Below are 22,268 nucleotides of genomic sequence, written 5' to 3'. Positions count from 1 at the left end.
GGCTCTCCATACTCATGACATTACTCATCTTGGGCATACTTCTTGATGATATGGTGTTATGTAAATGTCTATCAACACCAAATTCTGATCCAGTTTTTTGTCAATGTGTTTTTAAAATTTTTTAATTGCAAGTATCAGTATTCAATTTAGCAAGTTATTGGTTTGATTCTGGATGTCATCACCAAAATGATCCAGAAATCGCACTAGTGCAATATCTTAACGAAATACAAGAAAAGGTCAAGTTGGAAAGGAAACAACAATAGATGTCCACGTACTCTATGCATTTTATTTTCTGGAATGAATATCGGTTAGCAAAAATGTGTAAAAGTTAGAAGTTCTTGAAGAAGCAAGCCCTCTTATCATTTAGCACATAATACATGACCGCCTTGAAACCCTTGAAAACAAACATACAGACAATCAAACACGACAGGGAAAACAAGCTAAATCATCAGCTAGAGACCAAAATTATGTTAATTTAAGGCCTGAATGAAGTCAACAAATTACAGGACTAACAGATCGATTGATTTCTGGGGGGTGGGGGGGGGGGGGTCTGGTGGAAACCACCTTTAATCAATACTTAATTGATTAAAGGTGGTTTCCAGGCAGCAGCAGTCAGGTCCGACCAAAAGATCAACACAGCACAGGTCTCTAACCACAGTGTTCAGAGCAGTCAGACAGCACATCCGTCTCACTCACTTGAGTTGCCTTATCTGAGACAGAGACGGAGTTCACCACGTCCCTTCCATGTACAGAGAAGGAGTTCACCACGTCCCTTCCATATAGTCCCTTTTAGGACAGTGGAAATGATATCTCTAGAGGGCCTGTCCCTCCATATGGACTTTAAGACTCATAAGACTTCCATCACTTGTTGCTCATCCCAGCCAGTCAAGATCATCATCTTCATCCTCTTCGTCGCCAAACAGAGGGGCTGGGGGAGGTTGCCCCTTCAAGCTCTGAGAAAACATGGGGAAAGTATATCAAATGTGAGTTGTGTTCAGTAATTCTCTGCTGACCACAAAACACTGTTCAGAAATAAATGAAGTTCCTGTCATAGACTTAACAGTAAAGAATGCCACTGAATTCGATCCCAAAACCATCTTTGTGTTACCTGCTGTACTATTCAGAGTAAGCCACAAAACAGATAAACATAGGCTCCACTGACAAACGGGGGAACAGAAGCAGTGTGTAGACATCTGAGAGAACTGGTGTGGCCCTAGAGATCCTTCCTCACCAGCTCATCATCATCATCCTCCTCCTCAGTGGGTGGGGGTTTGGTTGGGGCTGTGCTCAGGAAAAATGTCTCCTTCCCATTTTCCTCTCCTACTCCCTCAGTCAGACTGAGAGAATAGTAAAACACGAGTGAGAATGGACATAGAAGGGGGGGGGGGGGGGGGGGGGGGGGGGGGTGGAGAAATAGATAGATGCAGGAATTCATGCATATTAGTAAGGGACTAATTATGAACGTGGTTGGGTATAACGGAGCCTTATCTAAGTTTAATTTTAGTTCACTGGTCTCTCTATAGAACTCACCTTGTTACTTTCCCAGGACTATCATACAGGGGGCTTGGTGGAGGTGGAAGCTGGGTTTGAAGACCTGTGGCTTTGGAGCTAGTTCTTTTCAGTTCACCCAGGGGACCCTCAATAGTCCCACTCACTTTCTTCACCTCCGGGCTACTTATGCCACCTTCGGACTGAGTTTTCTGTCCTCTCTCAGAGGGCAGATTCTCCTCAAGGTTTATGCCAGTGGGTTCAGAAGGCTCTGTGGTGAGCTCTCCCTGTGGTTGGGGAGATGGTGGTTGTGGCTGGGTTGAGAGTGGTTGGTGCTCTGGATCCGTGTCGATGTCTGCCTCTGGCTCCACTCGAGTCGGTTTCTTCGTCTCTGGTACTGCCTCAAGGTGAGCCCTCTCCTGCACATCTCTGGGGTCTCCCTCCCTGTGCACAGAGGACTCACTAAGGTGCTCAGGCTCGGTCCTCTGCTCCTCCTCTTCTTCCTTCCCATTCACATGAGCATCCTGAGCTGGTCTCTCCTCTCTATGCCTCACATCACTGTCCACCTCTTCTTCCCTCAGATGGGATGAACGTCTCTCGGTACCATTGAGCAGTTGCAAGGTAACACTCTGTAAAGGGACAAAGACCAACATTAATTCACCCACATCCTTTTCAGTCCATCTTCATTGTGAATAACACGTTATTGAGACAACCGTTTTGGTCATTGTCCTGAAGAGATGCTGTACCTTTATGGTGTTGACGATTACGCCGAGCACAGTGCTGCCTGTGTAAGTCTCGTGTAGGTCAAACTCCCCCCTCAGAGAGTGAAACACTCCATTCATTACACGCTTCACCTGCCAGGAAAACATGGCCAGGGTCAAAACACGAAATACAGTTTGATTGATTGATTTATTTTTGTGTCTGTGTGAACAAAACACACATTTCTCAATGCATAACAAAGTACAGCTTTCACCTTGTCACATTATACACTTCTTCTCCCCAAGGATTTGAAAATAAATTGGGCAATGTCAAACTCCCGTTCTGAAAAAGAATACTAGCCTGTGTTCATCATGTAGCCAGAACACTTCAAGGCGAGCATTTATTGAAATGTATTTATTTATTTATTTTATTGACCTTTAAGTTCAGACTGACATACATTTTTATAAAATAGAACTACAGCCCTGAACTGTATGTTCCAAGTTTTGGTTTAAACCAAATATCTACTGCCCAATTTTCCAGGTAAGAAAGACACAGCTGTCTGAAAGAAAACGGCTCTGTGTCTCCCTCACCTCCCCTGCAGTGTCCTGTCCTGCACTGTCCGCTTGGCCCCCTTGCTCTGCCAGCCTCCTTTCCAGCTCAGCCACTCGCCCCTCCAGCTTCTGTCTCACAGCTGACCACTGCTCCTCCAGGCCTGAATACTGAGAACAAGAGAAAGACGTCATAACATTAAGGAGAGTTAGAAATAGCATTAGCAGCTAACACAACCAGATCAATACCTTTTCTTGTAGGACCTGCTGCTCTTCGTCCTGTCCCTGCTGCTGCAACAAGCACTGCTCCTCTGAGTCCCTGGACTGCTTCAGAGCTGAAAACTGTTCGAATGAAAGAGAGCCCGTTAGGGTTCTGCACCACTACTCTCACAGATTAAGCTACAGAATAAGTCATTTCACAGCCTTGTACTTATGTCGTTCCCATTGTTGTAGAACAACAGTAACAAATCCCCCTTAGCCACACATTATAAAACGATATATGAACTCAGGAGTCCAAAGTGGCGTCGTGAGAGAGAAAGTTTTGTGTACGGTATAATATGGGTTAGGCTGTTGACCTTTTCCTGTAGCTGGGTCAGTCTCTGCTCCAGTATGTCTCTTTGCTCTGCCAGTTCGGCCATCTCACGCCCCTGCTGCTCATTGGCCGAGGCCAACGCCCGCTCACACTTCCTATTCCACTCTTCCTCCAGCTCTGCTTGCAGTTGGGCTAGCTGGAACACACACGCGAAAAACATACAGACACGCACACGCAGTCAGGCACACACACAAAATGACTCTTCATAGACTAAAAACGTATCCAAAAGGAGATTTAGCTGTGTAAATATTTATCTATCCCTCCCGATAGACGATACATATACACCAGTGTTTACCCTAGGATTTTTTTCAGCAGCGGTGGCCAAGTTAGTGTAGGGGGGGTGGGAGTGTTGTGATGGAGCTGAAAATAAAATTAAAAATGCCAGTTATAAAGCTCATTTCCTGCAATAAGGCTGAGAGAAAATGTGCAGTTTTAAAACAATTTACCAGTGCAAATCTCTTTAAAAAGTTCATATTCTGTTACCTTATACCCCCCCAAAAAAATGTGGGAAGGAAAACTATTTCGCTCCTATTGTAAGTAATTATTGGTCATTTTTCATAGGAATCTGGAAAAACTGAACAATTACTTTCAAGCTAATTTTCTGCAATTCTACACAGTTAGCCATGGCTTGTGTCGTGTTCTTATACTATCTAAGTGACTCAAACATTATAATGAAATCAATCGTGCCATGACATTTTTGGAATTGTAGATTCTCCCCGTGTAAGAACACTTCCATCCAACCATTTCATGTCGATGAATTTACCTGAGGCATGAAAAAAGGAATGACCGGGCTGATTGCAACATGAAACGCCGGTACAATTTTAGAAATGCTGACAATTTGTTCGTTCTACATGGCGGGATCTTTTTGTGTCTGTAAAATGTATTATGTTAGAAATGGCGGTGGAAACTCCTTAATGCGCAAATATTGATATCATAACTATCAGATCGAAGTAAACTTGGGAGTCACATGATATGTTGTGTGGTCCTCCCATTACGACCCGGGAAAGCCTGCAGTTTATTAGGTTACAGATAAAATAAGTTCTGATGAACTTCACAGGGTGGTGAACGTGCACGGTGATGAGCTTGATGCTCCTTTCCATTAAATATTGAGGGTGTTATTCTGGTGACATGACGATCGATGCTTAGCTTCCGTTTGACAAATACTTTTGCTCATATCCATAATAATCTCATAATGTAGGTAGCCTACCCGCAATGTATCTGTGAGCTGTTGATTAGGCTAGAGGGCACGTGCCAAGACCAGTGTGGACCAGCAATATAACGCAACAGTTTTTGTGACAAACTCATCAGTAGAGTTGAAAATGTGATGAAACCCATTTAACTTATATTTTTAATTCGGTACATGGGAATTTAACGGCAAAAGAAGTTTGTTTTATGTGCACTACGTCATCACACAGCCTTTTATCCGCAGAAAGTCATTTTGATGGAAACATCTCTAGTGGGAAAATGCAGATTTTAGAATATTCACATGAAAATCTGTCGCAAATTAGATAGAAACCTAGTTAAGGTCTAGTTTTTACTCTGGTGGCTGTTACTTCTCAAAGATGATCTTAATATATATAGATCCATTATCTTTTCTACATACTTTATATCTGGTTTTAGTTGTTTAACTTTAAACTGAAAATATTTTACCATCCCCCCAAAATAATAATAAATCAAATGTATATTTATAAATAAATAAAAATATATATATATATATATATATAAATACACACACACACACACATACATACATACATAAAAATGTACATCATATTTTTGGGAGTGGCAGCCACGATTTAATAGTGGAGCCCGCCGCTGCTGATTAATATAGGGGAAACACTGTACAATACCTGTTCTGAGGCTGCCTGGCCAGTGCTGGTCCTGGCCTTGCGGAGCTGTGTCCTCAGACTTTCCATGTCCTGCTGGCTGCTCTTCCTCAGCTCCTCAATCTCCTCATCACACCGCTGCCTTTCTGCCTGCCACTTCCTCTTCCTGTCCGACACCATCTGAGAAGAAGGATGATGATACCCTTAGACACCGATCTAACGTCAGTTTTAGGCCCTTCTCCAACTCTGGTCAAGGTTTAGGAGTGAAGAGAGCTGAACTGAGATCTGTACGCTGATCCTAGATCTTTGCCTCTGGGCAATTTCTACCATGCACGTCTGAGAGGAGGCCCACGCACACTGACGTAAGCATTGGTGCCCAAATCTAAAAGATAAACCAACAAGAACATTTACTGTGTGCCATACTCACTCGTTCCATACTGTCTTTGTCAGCCTTCAGGTCCTGCAGCTCCTCCTCCATGTTGTTCACCCGGAGAGCCATCCCTTTGCGTTTCTGCTTCTCTGTGCGGTACTGAGCCTGGCCTCTCTCTGCAGTCTCCTTCAGCTCTACACACACACACACACACACACCTTTAGTGACACTTCCTCCATCCTACACCAAGATGAACACACTCTCGCTGACACCTGTCTAACCTCTTTAAATAAAACACATTGTGTAACAGTAGTGTATACCTTCCAGTTGGGTCTCTAAGGAGGAGATGCGTGTGCAGTGTGTGTCGCCATCCTGTAGGGCAGAGGTCAGTTTGTTCTGCAGCTCTGCAGCCCTCTGCTGGTGAGACGTGGCCTCCTGCTGCAGCTGGGACACCCGTGATGTGCACGTGGCCAGCTCCTCTGTCAGACGTACCTGAGGGATAGAGACAAGCACTGATAGTCACCAGTGTTGTCTGTCTATACAATACACAGCCCAGTGACAGGCTGGTGTCCCAATAACCTCAAATTTGCTTATTTTCCTCATCTTCTTTCCTTTATGATCACTAATCTGACTGGAAGCAAAGCAACATGGTGGGAACTGTCCGTTTCTAGCCATTTTTTCCCAGTGGTCATGAACGAAAGGCGACGAAGAAAGGAGGCCATCTCACATTTTTGGGACACAGCCATATAGAGTGAGTTGACAGTGGTGGTGATTGGCGAGACATGATGATGAGTGAGAGACAGAGTTAACATGGACTCTAACAGCATGACCCCGTGGGAAGAAGATTAAGATGACTGATAATGAGGGAAGGGTTGAATAAAAATGAAATAAATGAAAAGTTAGTGAAAAGGGGGATGGGGAAGATGACGAGTGGAGGGAGGTAGAGAGTGAGCAAACAGGCTCACCTGGCCCAAGCCCAGGTCCTGAGGCAGAGCATGCTGGAAAGAGTGAACTGTCACTACTAAAAGGTCCTGAGACTAACACCGCAGGACAAACAGCCAGGAGCAGTGGATGGAGGTGAGATTCTGTTAGTCCCCAGACACACCAAAGTAAACGCCACTGAAATCCCCACAGCCATGTTAGATACTGTAATAAACCCTTTTGTCATGAGAAGAATTCCTAGAGCCATCGCTATGGGTTTAAATAATCACATCTCATACTGCCACTGGCTGGGAGTATAAGGGAACGTTTGTTGATCCTTGCAGGGTGATAACAGTATATACAGACGTAGGGTTGGTGATCTACCTTGTCCTGCTCAGCCTGCAGCGTCCGGGCCTGGTTGTGTTCACTTGAGGACTTTAGGGAGTCATTCCTCTGCTCCATCAGCAGGTTACTCTGCTCCATGTACCTGGACGACAACAGGGAAATTCAGCAGATCAATATCTGCCTCCTACAGCAGATCAATGTCGGTCTTACCTCTGGTTCTGGTTGATGACCTCCCCGATCTTGCGGTTCTGCTCCTCTATACGTGAGCTCTTCTCGTACACGTCCTTCTTTAAAGATTCATTTTCCTATAAAGACAGTTACACATTTAATGATCAATAAATAAATATATAAATAAATCCGAAAGCTTAAAATCCCCCTCACCCCCGGACTATACCTGAATGATTCTTTGGATGTTGTGCATAATCATGGCGGTTTCCATAGTGACACTGGGCACAGCCAATGAGTGGCCTCCTTGCCTCTGAAGGTCGTCAACCTGTCAAAACATGAGGATCGATGAGAAGTGAAAAACTGATGCCTGATAACACCAGAGAAATACCCTTCATATTACTGCTGACCTTTGAAGCCAACTGGTCCACTTTATCTGCCACTTTGCCAACAGCCAATCGGATCTCAGAGTTATGCTGCCGAGCTTCAGCCATAAGGAAGGAAGTGACCTCGCCAGTGCCTCCCATGTATGGTACTGCCTGGGTGGGGTACATCTGGCCCATTGGTTGAAGTTGAGAGGGAGACATAGAGGACTGTGGGTAGGCGTAAGGCTATGAAAGAACATAACGGACTGATTTAATGACAACAGAGAATGAGGAGAGCTTCATTAGAAACGGCGATTAGCCTTAAAGTCAATACAAAATAGCATGGAAATTAGTTACATTTTTGACAGTTGAACGATGAAGATGACATGGGTCATTCTCACCTGAAAGGCATGGGCGGAGCCTGACATCACAGGCTGCGGAGCAGCAGCTGTCATAGCAACAGGCATCAAGGCAGAGGGCGATGCCCCGTGAGGGTGAGAAAGCACTTAAGAAAAAAAAATGAATATGTACAAACTGAGAAATGTCATCCAAAGGCAGCCTCCAGGGCATCAACAAACAGACACCCTGAAAAGGAAGTTTTACAGCAGATCTCAGTCTAACAATTCAAGACATTGGTCTTAAAAAACGGTGATATTGACCTATCTATTGGTCAGCTAAACATGGATTGATGGCTCCAGCAGAGGTTGTGGGAGAGCTCACCTTGCACTGGAGCTTGGGGGGCAGTGGAGATCTGTACAGGAGAAGGAGCAGCAAGACGCTCCTTCACTCTGGGGTCCTGGAGGAAGACAGCGATTCTCTCTCGAATACTTATCTCAGCTACTATACTGTAGGTGCAGCTATATGAAAATAAACCCTTCATCTCACCTCCATTTCTGAGTCGCTGGAGTCTGGCTGGGAGGAGGGCCCTGCCATGAAGGGCAACATGGGCTGACCCATCTTGGCCATGCGAGATATCAGCTTAGCTTTGGTGGCGTCTGGATTCTGGAGCAACGGGAAGATTAAGGAATAGGTTATGCTTTATCAGGTCAGCTGTGCCTAGGGCTGTTGCGGTGACAGTATTACTGCCACACCAGCTGTCATGAGTAAAGACCACAGTAAAATTACACGTGACCGTTGAGTCACAGCAATCTCTTGGCTCTATTGTCCCTGCAACAGGTCACTAATGACCTGGTACTCAATGCTCTATTGTCCCTCCAACAGGTCACTAATGACAAATGACCTGGTACTCAAGGCTCTATTGTCCCTCCAACAGGTCACTAATGACCTGGTACTCAGTGCTCTATTGTCCCTCCATCAGGTCCTAATGACCTGGTACTCAGTGCTCTATTGTCCCTCCAACAGGTCACTAATGACCTGGTACTCAGTGCTCTATTGTCCCCATCAGGTCCTAATGACCTGGTACTCAGGGCTCTATTGTCCCGCCAACTGGTCACGAATGGCCTGGTACTCAGGGCTCTATTGTCCCTCCATCAGGTCCTAATGACCTGGTACTCAGGGCTCTATTGTTCCTCTAACCACTCTGACATCAATGAAAATACAATCAAAAATCACATCAAAAACTTACCAAAACAGTATTGTGATTTTAAACCTCACTGTGATTGATCAGTTTGAAGAAAGAAGTTCAACAGCAGGTTGAAACAGTGTAAAACATGTTTGTTGTGGATATTGTTTCAAAGTCTAACAAGGAAACGGACAGCGCTTGCTAAGGTGATAATTAATTCAAAACACCCATATAAATATTAGAGTTTATGCATAGGCTTGGGATCCAAGCCCCCCAAAAAAACTGAATTAAAATAATGATTTTGCAGTTATATAATACATAGACTACCACATATTATGCATGGCAGAAAAACATGAAACAAAACTGATTTAATGTCTTTGGTACATACCGTAATTGGTAGCCTATACTCCAAAATTAAACAAATTCAAGTAATCGTCTTTGGAGTGTGGACTAGAGGTCGACCGATTAATCGGAATGGTCGATTAATTAGGGGCGATTTCAAGTTTTATACCTTTATTTAACTAGGCAAGTCAGTTAAGAACACATTCTTATTTTCAATGACGGCCTAGGAACAGTGGGTTAACTTGCTCTGCAATGGCCGCGGCTTTTGTGGAGCGATGGGGAACGCTGCTTCGAGTGTGGCTGTTGTCGATGTGTTCCTGGTTCGAGCCCAGGTAGGGGCGAGGAGAGGGACGGAAGCTATACTGTTACACTGGCAATATTATAGTGCCTATAAGAACATCCAATAGTCAAAGGTATATGAAATACAAAAATGGTAGAGAAATAGTCCTATAAATACTATATTAACTACAACCTAAAAACCTCTTACCTTGGAATATTGAAGTCTCATGTTAAAAGGAACCACCAACTTTCATATGTTCTCATGTTCTGAGCAAGGAACTCAAACATTAGCCTTTTTTACATGGCACATATTGCACTTTTACTTCTCCAACACTTTGTTTATGCATTATTTAAACCAAATTGAACATGTTTCATTATTTATTTGAGGCTAAATTGATTTTGATTGATGTATTATATTAAAAATAAGTGTTCATTCAGTATTGTTGTAATTGTCATTATTACAAATAAAAAATAAAAGTGTCTGATTAATCGGTATCGGCTTTTTTGGTTCCCCAACAATCGGTATCGGCGTTGAAAAATCATAATCGGTGGACTATCATTATGCATACTGGATGGACTGGTTACCTTATGCTACTCTCCAAAATGTCTATCCATGATTCTGGGAGAGAATGTATGGCCCTAGGCAATGCTGTTGGGTCACCGATTGTGCAGGGTGGCTTACAGTTATCCTCCAATGAGTGCATTTGTATTTGATTTTGAATAGCCTAGTAATAGGATAATTGAGGGACCCCTCTAGGTATAATTATTTACGTATACTTAAAAAAAATATATATATATATAACACAAGGTTTTAAAGTGTCAATCCTAAATCTAGGAGATATCAATTTTAAAAACGAATCTCTATATACATACTCAAACACAGTACCAGTCAAAAGTATTTGTACTATTTTCTACATTGTAGAATACTAGTGAAGACATCAAAACTATGAAATTACATATGGAATCATGTAGTAACCAAAAAAGTGAAGTGTTAAATAATTAAAATATATTTTAGATTTGAGATTCTTCAAAGTAGCCACCCATTGCCTTGATAGCAGCTTTGCACACACTTGGCATTCTCTCAACCAGCTTCATGAGGAATTCACCTGGAATGCATTTCAATTAACAGGTGTGCCTTGTCAGAAGTTCATTTGTGGAATTTCTTTCCTTCTTAATGAGTTTGATCCAATCAGTTGTGTTGTGACAAGGTAGGGGTGGTATACAGAAGATAGCCCTATTTAGTAAAAGACCAAGGCCATATTATGGCGAGAACAGCTCTAAGAAGTAAAGAGAAATGACAGTCCATCATTACTTTAAGACATGAAGGTAAGTCAATCCGGAAAGTGCCGTCACAAAAACCATCAAGCGCTATGATGAAACTGGCTCACATGTGGACTGCCACAGGAAAGGAAGACCCAGAGTTACCTCTGCTGCAGAAGTTCATTAGAGTTACAAGCCTCAGAAATTTCAGCCCAACATTACCTGTTCAGAGAGACTGTGTGAATCAGACCTTCATGGTAAAATTGCTGCAAAGAAACCACTAATAAAGGACACCAATAAGAAGAGACTTGCTTGGCCTAAGAAACACAAGCAATGGACATTAGACCGGTGGAAATCTGTCCTTGGTCTGATGAGTCCAAATTTGAGATTTTTGGATCTAACTGGAGATGCTAAACGTGTTTATGTTCATTTACAGTCAATTACCGTGAGACCGGCAGTCTTTTGCATGACAATAACCATCTGATAAAATATTATGATTGCCAGAGCCCTAGCTGTGCCTGTTTTAAATAAAAGTCTAATGTGACTCAGATGAGAGAGAAAGCACTCACTGTCAACTGTTCACTGATGGAATTCGACTTTGCCCGAAGTGGTGGTTCCCTGAAAAAGAGATGGGGAAAACAATCGAAAGAGGAACAAAGACAGAAAAGAGCTGGTTGTGATTGTGTTTAGATGAGCTTATGCTTTTACCCTGGTCTCCCGGGGCTTGTAGCACGGAGCAGAGTGGGTCCTGCCGGGAGGTAGGGACCCAGGTTCTCCACACAGGGGACAGGTGAAGAGGCAGCAGAGTCCCGAGACCCAGCACTGGCACGATCAGACCCACTGTCTTTCGCCAACTTCACCTGGGGACACAACAGAAGGGCATGATGATACAAAGACACTCATTAAATATTACATTTTGGCTTAGAGTTACTGGACAGTCCCATTTGCGAGATGCTGGAGGTCCTACCCGTCGTAGCTCTGCCTCAAAGATGAGTGTGCTGTCTGCTGGGATGCGGTTAGCTACTCCTTGGGAGCCATAGCCCAGACTGGGGGGGATCACCATGAGACGCCGGCCTGACTTCCTCATACCCACCATGCCCTCCTCCCAGCCCTAGCAATCAGAGAGGACAGAGGAAGCTGTGCATTCCCCATGCATGTCTGGTATGGAATGCCCCTACTATTCTTCTTTAGAACAGAAGTGTTAGCTGTGCCTAAACGACCCACATTATTCACTAATTGTACATCAATTGTACATCAATTAAATCACCTTAATCACTTGTCCAGCGCCAAGTTTCAGTCGGAGCAGCTTGTCTTTGTTCAGGTTGGAGTCAAACACCTGAAACAATAGTTGAACATTACAAGAACACTGCTGTACCACTAGCTCCCAGGGCAAAGAGGACACACAGCAATGTGCGAAGCACTAATCTCTAACGACACAACACACACAGCCATATCTTACCTGTCCGACGGCATGGTTCTGTAGGAGCCAGCCTGTGTATGTCACCTCCAGGGAGTCTCCAGTCTCAACTCCCTGCCCCTCCCCTAGTGTCAGGTCCTGCACCACCACCATATCTAAGGAGGGGGCGCTGTTTACTTTTGCCAAACACACCTAAATTAAAGAAGCAGCCAATTTAAATCACTTTTATACCAGTCTACATTAAAATAAATTCTGCACAAAGCAATTAAACATGACCTAAGCTCAGCTGTCCATCACCTCTTTACAAAAGTCTACAGCAGCCTTCTCTGTGTCAAACATCAGGGACCAGTTCTGGCGCTGGTCATCATAAAAAGTGCAGTAGTTGTTGGGCTGAACCTGCAGGAGACAACGGGAGAGAGCGAGATTCTTTTAGAGAAGCTTACTGGCTCTCTTTTCACTTGCTCAGCTTCCTCTGACAAATTTTTTGGTTTGTTTTAAACTCACCGTAAAGATGAAGCCAACATGAATCTTGGCCGCAGTCACTTGTTTCTGCTGACTGATGTAAAGCAAGAGTTTGTACTACGAGAAAACAGACAGGGAACTTGTAGATCAATGGTAGCAAACTTGCATGATGATAAGCATTTTCAAAGCGATAGAAATCTTATGAAAATTGACCGTTTTCAATAAAAGCACAACTCTGGTCTCACCTCTTTTGTTGTTTGGTTACCCAGGACTGCAGCTCCCAGCTTTCCTTGTTTCTGATACTGCCCGTTAAGACTAAACAGAAAGATGCACCGTCAGTTGTGGATTAAGTCAAAACCAATGAATGGGCCTAATGATGTCACAGGATCCACAGGGGTGGTATTTCTAGTCATTTGTACAGTTTAAAGATACTCACTATTTGAAAGCATGGATAGCTGTAGCCAATAGTACTGCAGGAGCACCCGGAGGGAACGCAGGTTTCTGGGCAGGAGGACCTGGAAATGCGGTAAACACATCTCAGGTTCACCTGAGCATATTAACCAAACGTTGGTCACATTCCCTTGCGTCGGTTAAGTCCTGTTTTTTACCTGGATTTGAGGTCTTCCTGGGCTGTTTAGGGGCTGTATATTGAAAAGATTCATTCCCCTGACTTGCTGCTTGGTCCAGTCCAAAAAGTGATGCCAGCTTTGCACTGAAATAACACAGAGGAAGTGACATTTAGGTTATTTCTGTAAGCCTATTATCTGCGATCGGCCTATTGGTATAATGAGCTAGGTCTACTAAACCCCCCTCCTAAGTTCACAAATATTTTATCAAAAGACATCAATACACCATGGTATGTTCCATAAAGACAAAAACATCTCATTGAATGAAAAGCTAAAAGGTCTTGTGTTAATTGAGCAGCTGTCCTGTTTCATGGTTAATCATTTCCTGGCTCACTGTTTCTGATTTCACCGAACACAAAAAAATGTTGGTGAAAAAAAAAAGTGAACGTATATTCTGCAGAGAACAAAAGACCCATGCCCAGTTGACACAGCAACCGCACACTGTATATCAAGACCCATGCCCAGTTGACACAGCAACCGCACACTGTATATCAAGACCCATGCCCAGTTGACACAGCAACCGCACACTGTATATCAAGACCCATGCCCAGTTGACACAGCAACCGCACCCTGTATATCAAGACCCATGCCCAGTTGACACAGCAACCGCACACTGTATATCAAGACCCATGCCCAGTTGACACAGCAACCGCACACTGTATATCAAGACCCATGCCCAGTTGACACAGCAACCGCACACTGTATATCAAGACCCATGCCCAGTTGACACAGCAACCGCACCCTGTATATCAAGACCCATGCCCAGTTGACACAGCATCCGCACCCTGTATATCAAGACCCATGCCCAGTTGACACAGCAACCGCACACTGTATATCAAGACCCATGCCCAGTTGACACAGCAACCGCACACTGTATATCAAGACCCATGCCCAGTTGACACAGCAACCGCACACTGTATATCAAGACCCATGCCCAGTTGACACAGCAACCGCACACTGTATATCAAGACCCATGCCCAGTTGACACAGCAACCGCACACTGTATATCAAGACCCATGCCCAGTTGACACAGCAACCGCACCCTGTATATCAAGACCCATGCCCAGTTGACACAGCAACCGCACACTGTATATCAAGACCCATGCCCAGTTGACACAGCAACCGCACACTGTATATCAAGACCCATGCCCAGTTGACACAGCAACCGCACACTGTATATCAAGACCCATGCCCAGTTGACACAGCAACCGCACCATGTATATCAAGACCCATGCCCAGTTGACACAGCAACCGCACACTGTATATCAAGACCCATGCCCAGTTGACACAGCAACCGCACACTGTATATCAAGACCCATGCCCAGTTGACACAGCAACCGCACACTGTATATCAAGACCCATGCCCAGTTGACACAGCAACCGCACACTGTATATCAAGACCCATGCCCCGGTGACACAGCAACCGCACACTGTATATCAAGACCCATGCCCAGTTGATATACAGTGTGCGGTTGCTGTGTCAACTGGGCATGGGTCTTGATATACAGTGTGCGGTTGCTGTGTCAAGACCCATGCCCAAACAATAGAGAAACGCTGCTCTTATGAGCCCTTTCCTCTGACGTATTGGGATTCAGATACCCTCAGTCTAACTGCCTCCAACAAGTCAGCATTCCGTAGTTAACACCACAATGACTTGTTAACGTTAAGCCAAGTAGCCAATTCCCACATTTAACCGGTCGTTGAATGCAACAACACAATACCATTAGTGTAGGTAATTTTATCACAGCAGCTCTTACTACGACTACACACTAGAATAGCCTATATCACGAAATTGAAACGTCGCTAACAATGTCACGTTGCCATAACTGAAGCGTAAATAGAATGACCACAAGAACATTTTCCCAGTCGCTATTAGAACCAGGCAACCACAAATTAAATTAATAAGACACCCCATAACCTTCCTCAACTGCTACAGACAGACCACCAGGGGCAAATTAGGCTTATGTGGTCATCATCAAGACAAAACATCAGGTTTTACTTTAACTGTTCCCTCCAGAGCAGGGCAATACTGACCCTTGGATCTCCCTCCACAGGTAGTCATTATCCCTTAGAGCAGAAGACATGGTGGACACCTCGAAGCCCGTCTGTTGCTTACGACTGACTGGTGGTGAAGGGTAGCCCCTTTCGCCTACATGTGTAAGGCTGGCACGGGCCACCCAACACACTGTGTTTCAGTGTTCCCACCCTCAGTGATGCCCTCCACTCCTTTCCTCAATGTCTTGCTCCCCAAAGCGGTCACACATCCATGGCAGATCTGACACCATATCACTGGAAGAGCTGTGGAGTTCCGGCTCAGTCTGCAGTCCAGAGTGTGCTGAGCTGAAGGAGCAGGCAGCCCTCGCCCTACTGGCCCTAACTAGCAGCATGTGAGAGGAATTAGGAGCCACAATGCTCGCCTCCCCCCTCCTTCACTGCTTCCGGCCCAGACAAGCTTCATTCCGCCAAATCATATTAGCTGAGGGAACTATTGCCCTACTAGCCAGGAAATGTTAGAGAGCAAAACACATAGGCCGTAGTTGGCAGTTAGCCTGCATTGTACAAGTGATTTTTAGTCATCTACTTCAGAGCAGACATAGCAGGCCGATTAATCCAGCAACTAAAAACTGGGCTCGCAGCCAAACGACCCAAAGCGTAGGATCTAGAAACTAGAGTGACCTGCAACTGAATCAGTTGCATGAGGTACCTCCTACTGTACCTGCAAATCCTGTGCAGTACTGCGTCTCTGGGTAAGAGGTGGAGGACAAAGACTATCTCACAAGGCTCTGACTGAGGATGCGCGAGGAGTCAGACAAGGTCAAGTCACCCTTCCCATCGATTATTATTTTGCAAGGCATAGATGTGGTAAAGAGGGTCAATCGAACTCGACCAAAACAATGGAATTGACTTGAAAACGCATGGGGGAAAGATCCCGAGACTCATTGCCCCCCAATAAAATAACCTACTTTTAGGCCATTGTTTATATGTGTATTTCACACTAATTTTAGGTGAAAATTAGAGAATAATGCTTGCTTAAGTAACAACATTATGGGCCTCTTACAATACTTCAATCATGACGGATTTGACGAATATCCACTTTGTTTGACCAGATTTGTTTGGCTGTGCGCCAATCTGGTAAATGTCTGCGTTCCATTGACTTCTTTACAGCATCTATGCACCCGACTTGCTCAAGTAAATAGAAGGGTTGGTTTTTGAGCAACAAAAAAATACCAGCGCGCAACCACGAGGAAAACAGAGGTTGGCTTAGATGGTTGACAACATGTAATCTGTATTTCGTCTCCAATGTTTATTGAAAACAAATATATTTGCACAAGGACCACTTGTTGTCGCTCTAATACATCATTATAGTTGTTGGTTAGTTAGCTAGAGATTTTTTAGCTAGAGAATTTTTGGCCATATTAACATTGACAGGAAATCAGTCAAAACACCTCAAAACAAGACATGGTATCAATAACAATGAAACAAGCTGAAACGAGAAACGATTCCCCCACATCGCAATTTCTTGTAATTCTTGCTAGCAATCTGTCCAGAAAAAGAAAGGAAACTTACTCACCCTCCAGTAGGTGACAGAAAATCTCCATCCTCGTCGTCAGGGGCAAACATTATGAATGGATTTGCTATTGAGTAGCAGTTACGTTTTTCTCAAATAGTATGATGTGTCTTGGGGTGAGAACTATAATACTTATTGAGAAATAACGCTATGACTGCCACCGCTCACTGAACTTGGATCTCTTCCTGTTCAGATCAGCTGACATACCACCTGATCCATGGTGCTGTAAAATGTTCTGCTCCGGGGCAAATTGAGGCACTCTTTAAATTCCATTTCCGTTTGACACACAGCGGTAGCTTTTCCTGTAGGTCTGACTGCAGGTCCAGGGTCAGTTTATCCAAAATGGCTTTAATGGGGCATGTGCAGAGAGGAAGCGGCGAAGCGGTAATTGACCCCATTATAACGGTAATTGAAAACGGTAAATGCCCCATTGGGCTGATCTAGAGTTATTATATACCGGAAGCTCTGGCTTATCCTACCAAAAGCACCTGAATCAATCAGAAAATGACTCTCGATAAACCCAATGGGACAATTACCGTTGCAGTATACAATGATAACCACTAGAGTGAACCGTTACTCCAATTTAAACATCTCAGTATTTGCAGGTTACCCCCCCCAAAAGAACAAAACTGACATTATAGACCACTAATTACGGGGGACACTGTAATTAGGATACTTGTTCCATTGAGCTACATTTGCATGTGCCAACAGGCTATTTTATTTGAGAACTATTACCAAAGGATGGGGATCAAATGTATTCTGTCCCTATAATAGCATTAGCAGGGTATATCAATGTGGTCCGTGTTTAATCAGATGCCCTTATCTGACTTTTGGCGATGATTGAAATAAAAGACAGATGTGGGGGGTGGATGGATCAGCACCTCTCCAGTGGGGCCATTTAGATAGTGGCTTTCATTAGGCCTACATTGACAAATGGTTTTCCTAAAAAATGATCTGTCATCAGGTTGAAAATAGATCTAATTTATATTACATAAACATGACCACATGTCTTGCTATTAAGGAAAATTAATGTTAATACCCATGTCTTACTTCCTTGCCAACTTTATTACAAGCGATAATCTCAATATTACTGGCCTATTCCTTGGTAAAGGGGTTAGTGCAATATAATTTTTGGTCTGTCATAACATTACCGTAAATCCATGTGATTAATCATTTGGAATAATTTGATGCTTTGTTATTTGTTTTTGCATAACAAATTCATCCTACACAGAACACGAATGGTGTTATGGGTTTGATTGGTGTTGTTGCTCTTTTGAAATATAGGGTTAAGGCAACATAATTAATATCATGGAATTGAGTAAGTATAAGTGCATGACTCACTTTGATAGTAAGCAATGAATTCATATTCATGACCAAAAGTAAAGTAGCTAGGCTACATATCAGTAAATAAATTGAAGATTTGAGCCTGAGAAATTAATATTGTCTTTGCATAGCCGTTTGTTAGAATCCTATGCCACTTGGCTATTGATTTTTATACTGGATAAAAATGGATGCACCTGTTGTGCACACTGATCTGCGAAATAAGAACATTACTAGTTCCTGTACATTTCTGAAGAGGTTTTGTGAACTCAGAAATCTATTTCAGCACACGTCCCAAGAAAGTAGTCATTTAAGAGACATGATCTGAAGGTAAGATGTTGCATTTGTCACGCTTAAATTTTGTGCTAACCAAGTTGAACATGTTTATTAATGTACCTATTTCCTCTCTGTCGCATCACCACTCCAAAAGATAAAAAAAAAAACACAAACACAGTCATATTAAATATATACATCAATCTCATTTACTCTCTTACATTATTTACATGGGATCATTTTACAACAATAATCCTTTAGACTTTTGAGCATTTTAAGTATCTCTGCGTATTAAAAATATAAAGTTCCATATTTTTACTCAATAATATGAGTCCAATTTGTTCTGTACTAGGCAGCAGCCTGTGATTTCCTGTTCCGTTTTGCGCGACGGGTGGGGGGAAAACTGATGAACTCAAAGTGTTTGATTCTATCCATGTTGGGGAAAGGTAGTGGGCCCTTGTGTAGCCTCTTGATGAAATGGACCTCTCTCTGGTTCTCCCTCGTCTTTGAGGCTTTGATGGGTCTACCTTTCCTAGTGAAAGCCACATACCAGCCCTCATACTTGGCATTCTGGAAGGCAGTGTAATTGTTCTCCAGAACAATCTCTGTGAAGATACAATCCCTGCTTCTTCCATTAAGCTGTTGAGAGGATGAGAGAGATGAAAGACATCAAGTCAGAGTGCCACTACTAGAAGGCATATAGATCAAAACAACAACATCTGGATAGGTCAATTAAAGTATGTCCCTCTGAACTACATTATTATCTATTGATTCTCAAGCTCCAAACAAAATGGAATACTTCAATGTTCTCCTGAAACACCGGAACCGACTAGTTTACAGTTATGTTTACATGAGTTGTATCACCATCAGACGAATGCAAACAATGTGTACAAGACAAGCGCACATCCATTGTGTCTACATTTTCAGACGGTTTCATAACAATTACAATGACGATACCATATCAGTACAGCCACCTCCATTTCAAAACAATAAACTATGAACAGTGAATGTTAAATACATATCTAAACCACAATAACTATATTGTTGGATTTGTCCAAAGGACCGTTACCACCAGAAAAATACAGCCTTCATCTGTACTTATTTTTTCACTAGATGAACCCCAAAAAGATGGAGCGATGAAACCCTTTACTTCTCATGGCAAGCAGACAACACTGAATACATATTTTCTTTTCCATGCAGGAAGTGGAGGGTTGACTTCCGACCAACCACCAAAGGGAATAAGGAGAGTATATCCCATGCCTTGCAACTGTAGATCTGCTACAGTTGGAAATACATGTTGGTTGTCTTCCCATCACCGACCCTATGCAGGCTAATGAATAGCATTACAAACACGTGTCATTATAACACACTACGAGCCAAATATGTCTGCCATATGACAGGGAGAAACACTGGTTAGTAAATACATCCCTTTTATTGCAGTTTCACCATTTCAAACTATTTTTCTATTTGTTGAAAGAAAACTTCACTTAAAGAATTTACAATCACAGTTACATAACAATGACCATATAACTATGAAACAAGCAAGCTAGAATTTGTTCAACTTTGAAAGTGATGTGGATTTGACATTATACCTTTCCAACTAGTTTCCCCTTCCCGGTCATACAGAGGTAACGTCCACTCTCTGCACCTTTGATCCGAACCCGACTGCCAAAGGTGTCCGTTTCTACAAAGAGACGTGCTACCACACACATATCCATATGAAAATACAACAATGGTGTGATAAATCCAGTATGTCAATTAACTATATTTTGTACACTCCTTATATCATGTTACAATTCTTATATGGAAGTGGAATGAAAATACAAAACCGTAGGAAGCTAGCAATAAACTAACCTAATTGGCCTATAAACAACTGGCATATACTGAAGAGAGAGGATCTTAACAGCCTATGATGTGAGATATTATGGGTTTCGGGTTGAGACATTAACAAGCCATTGCTATGATTAATTAAGTGTTGTTATGCATGTTTGAAGACAAAAGTAGTCAGGGTGGAATACACAAATACCAATTGCATTTGTCCTATTGGTCCATTGATTTACTCCCTCTGGTTAATTAGGGCTAACAACAGGAATGTGTATTGGACCTGGACAAAAGACTTGGCCCGATTCGCCAGACGAGATTTAGATATGCCGTAGGTAGGCTAAATTACCATACAGACCTATACAGAGGGTGGAGGCAGAATTAGGTGGGAAAGTAGGCTTAGCCTAGGCTACAGAGCTCTTCATAGACAGACAGAACATTGCAAATGCAGTCCTCGTCAAAAACTATTAATAAGCCTTGCATGCATGCGTCCGACTGGTTGAAAACAGTGTCATGGCCCTCATGAGAAGAGAACAATTTACCGTAATTGTTGCCGTCCTCAGCAGTGGCAGTGACCCTCTTGCCCTGTATCTGGACGTGCTTCCCGCTGGTCCGGCTGTATAGTTGGTAAACCCTGACCTGTCGCCGGCTAAACTGGTCCGTCACTGCGCCCTGCTCCCTCACATACTGGTTAAAATTAGGAGACGGGTGATTCTCCCCCTTTTTATGCAAAGGGAAAAAATAATCACTTATAGGATTTTCTTCTAACCTCTAATTGAAATGTTTTCTAAAACAAGAGACCACTGCTTGACTCCAGAGCTTGACTGAATAACATAATACAAAAAATACAAAATCTGGGTTTGTAAATTATTTGGTAAAAAAACAATCATGATATCAACTCTTGTAGGGCAACATATTGTGTTGCATTAGGCCTATAATTAATGTATGCAAGCGGCCCACTTAAAAATAACAAGCAAATCAAGACATTTTTATATTTATCATCAAATGCTTATTAATAATAATTTGTCTAAACTATCTGCACGGGACTTTGAAAGAGGGTTTACCTGAGCATGGCACCACAGCACGAAGAAATGAAAAGATCTGCGAAATTAAATCACAATGAATAAAACATCACCAACAATCAAATGTTTTTCGATAAGGATGTTTCAAAAGGTAAATATTCTTACATGTAAATACAGCGCTGATTTATTCCATACATTCTCTTGTTATGTAATCCAATTCCACATGTATTTCTTCACGGAGAGCAAGAGACCAACGGGTCCAAAGTAATCCAACAGAGTCCCCTGGTTTCGGATATCCGCTTGACCTGTCCACTCTGTGTCCCTTGTTAGTTTATGAGTTTGATTCCATTCACACACCAACTTTCAGATGTGAACCACCTTCTTCAAAGTGTTCAGGAGAAACACATCATGGTACACATATGAGGAAAATGGTAGGCCTATCTATACTACAATTACAGCAGGTGTGTTGAAGTGAGAAGGTCTTCCTTAGAGTATCCAAAAGGTATGCAACCAAAAGAGTCGCCGAGATCCATCATACAAGTCCAGTGGAAAAACTATTAGGTCCTAACTATTGCCATTTGGATGTTTATTTCAAGAGAAAATATTGTTCCCCATACGTAGCTCAATGTAGCCTCAAGTAATTCCAGGTTTAAAAAGCCCTCTTACTCATAGCGCGTCTTGGCCTCTTGCTGCGCAGTGGTTAAATGTTGAAAGGCTGGTCCCTCCCATAAACTGGTTGTCGGAGGTTTTGGATTGTGGGTGGGCAGGGCACTGTGGCCTGTAAAAAAATAATAAAAGGGGCAAAAAGTTTTAATAGCACCCGGGTAGGCCTACAGATGATAATGTAATTCACTTTGGGTATTAAGCACAATATTACGCAATCACGGCAAATTATTAACCAGCATGCCTTATGCATATCAGCATGTACTTTATCTGTTTTATTTTATGGAAATACACAACATAAAAAAATACATCCTGTTTTTCATCTCTTGCGCTCGATTGCTCTCTCTCTCTCTCGCACTCTTTCTCTCTCTCAC

The 22,268-nt window shown here is 42.9% G+C and overlaps 2 protein-coding genes across 3 annotated transcripts; both read right to left on the bottom strand.

Moving 5' to 3' along the window:
- Positions 1-266: 266 nt before the first annotated feature.
- Positions 267-16,984, bottom strand: LOC139389875 (FK506-binding protein 15-like). Of its 2 annotated transcripts, XM_071136877.1 has the most exons (28): positions 16,799-16,984; positions 13,210-13,313; positions 13,038-13,116; positions 12,847-12,916; positions 12,644-12,718; positions 12,437-12,535; positions 12,182-12,331; positions 11,990-12,058; positions 11,690-11,833; positions 11,431-11,582; positions 11,292-11,340; positions 8,205-8,321; positions 8,040-8,115; positions 7,721-7,824; positions 7,365-7,565; positions 7,184-7,282; positions 7,000-7,094; positions 6,829-6,931; positions 5,844-6,015; positions 5,581-5,717; positions 5,178-5,333; positions 3,311-3,463; positions 2,985-3,077; positions 2,778-2,906; positions 2,235-2,342; positions 1,531-2,117; positions 1,232-1,337; positions 267-953 (listed from the first exon to the last, which is right to left on the bottom strand). In XM_071136877.1, the coding sequence occupies exons 1-28, from the start codon at positions 16,846-16,848 to the stop codon at positions 873-875; spliced, it is 3,558 nt and encodes a 1,185-aa protein (XP_070992978.1). In that variant the 5' UTR covers positions 16,849-16,984; the 3' UTR covers positions 267-872. The 2 variants fall into 2 exon arrangements, with proteins under 2 accessions (XP_070992978.1, XP_070992979.1); XM_071136878.1 differs by lacking the exon at positions 1,232-1,337 and having other exon boundaries at positions 16,799-16,982.
- Positions 16,985-18,574: 1,590 nt separating this feature from the next.
- Positions 18,575-22,009, bottom strand: LOC139389886 (fibroblast growth factor 17-like). Its single transcript, XM_071136898.1, has 5 exons — positions 21,397-22,009; positions 21,274-21,310; positions 20,752-20,929; positions 19,981-20,087; positions 18,575-19,027 (listed from the first exon to the last, which is right to left on the bottom strand). Exons 1-5 carry the CDS (start codon positions 21,426-21,428, stop codon positions 18,737-18,739), a joined length of 645 nt encoding a protein of 214 aa, XP_070992999.1. The 5' UTR covers positions 21,429-22,009; the 3' UTR covers positions 18,575-18,736.
- Between the last annotated feature and the right edge of the window lie 259 nt (positions 22,010-22,268).

Source organism: Oncorhynchus clarkii, chromosome 30 (genome assembly GCF_045791955.1).
Source record: "Oncorhynchus clarkii lewisi isolate Uvic-CL-2024 chromosome 30, UVic_Ocla_1.0, whole genome shotgun sequence".
NCBI lineage: Eukaryota > Metazoa > Chordata > Actinopteri > Salmoniformes > Salmonidae > Oncorhynchus > Oncorhynchus clarkii.
The sequence above is the reverse complement of the archived record's forward strand: the minus strand, read 5'-3'. Positions and strand labels throughout refer to the sequence as shown.

Bases quoted from the DNA above. Each gene is read 5' to 3' on its own strand.
- LOC139389875 (XM_071136877.1), bottom strand. From the start codon at position 16,848: ATGTTTGCCCCTGACGACGAGGATGGAGATTTTCTGTCACCTACTGGA. The intron at 11,834-11,989 runs GTGATTTAATTG...TCTGATTGCTAG, and splicing joins GCGCTGGACAAGTGATTAAG to GGCTGGGAGGAGGGCATGGT. The intron at 7,283-7,364 runs GTCAGCAGTAAT...ATGTTTTGACAG, and splicing joins TGGACCAGTTGGCTTCAAAG to GTTGACGACCTTCAGAGGCA.
- LOC139389886 (XM_071136898.1), bottom strand. From the start codon at position 21,428: ATGTATGGAATAAATCAGCGCTGTATTTACAT. The intron at 20,930-21,273 runs GTAAACCCTCTT...TTGCATAAAAAG, and splicing joins TGCTGTGGTGCCATGCTCAG to GGGGAGAATCACCCGTCTCC. The intron at 20,088-20,751 runs GTAAATTGTTCT...TGTGTGTGGTAG, and splicing joins TGAGGACGGCAACAATTACG to CACGTCTCTTTGTAGAAACG.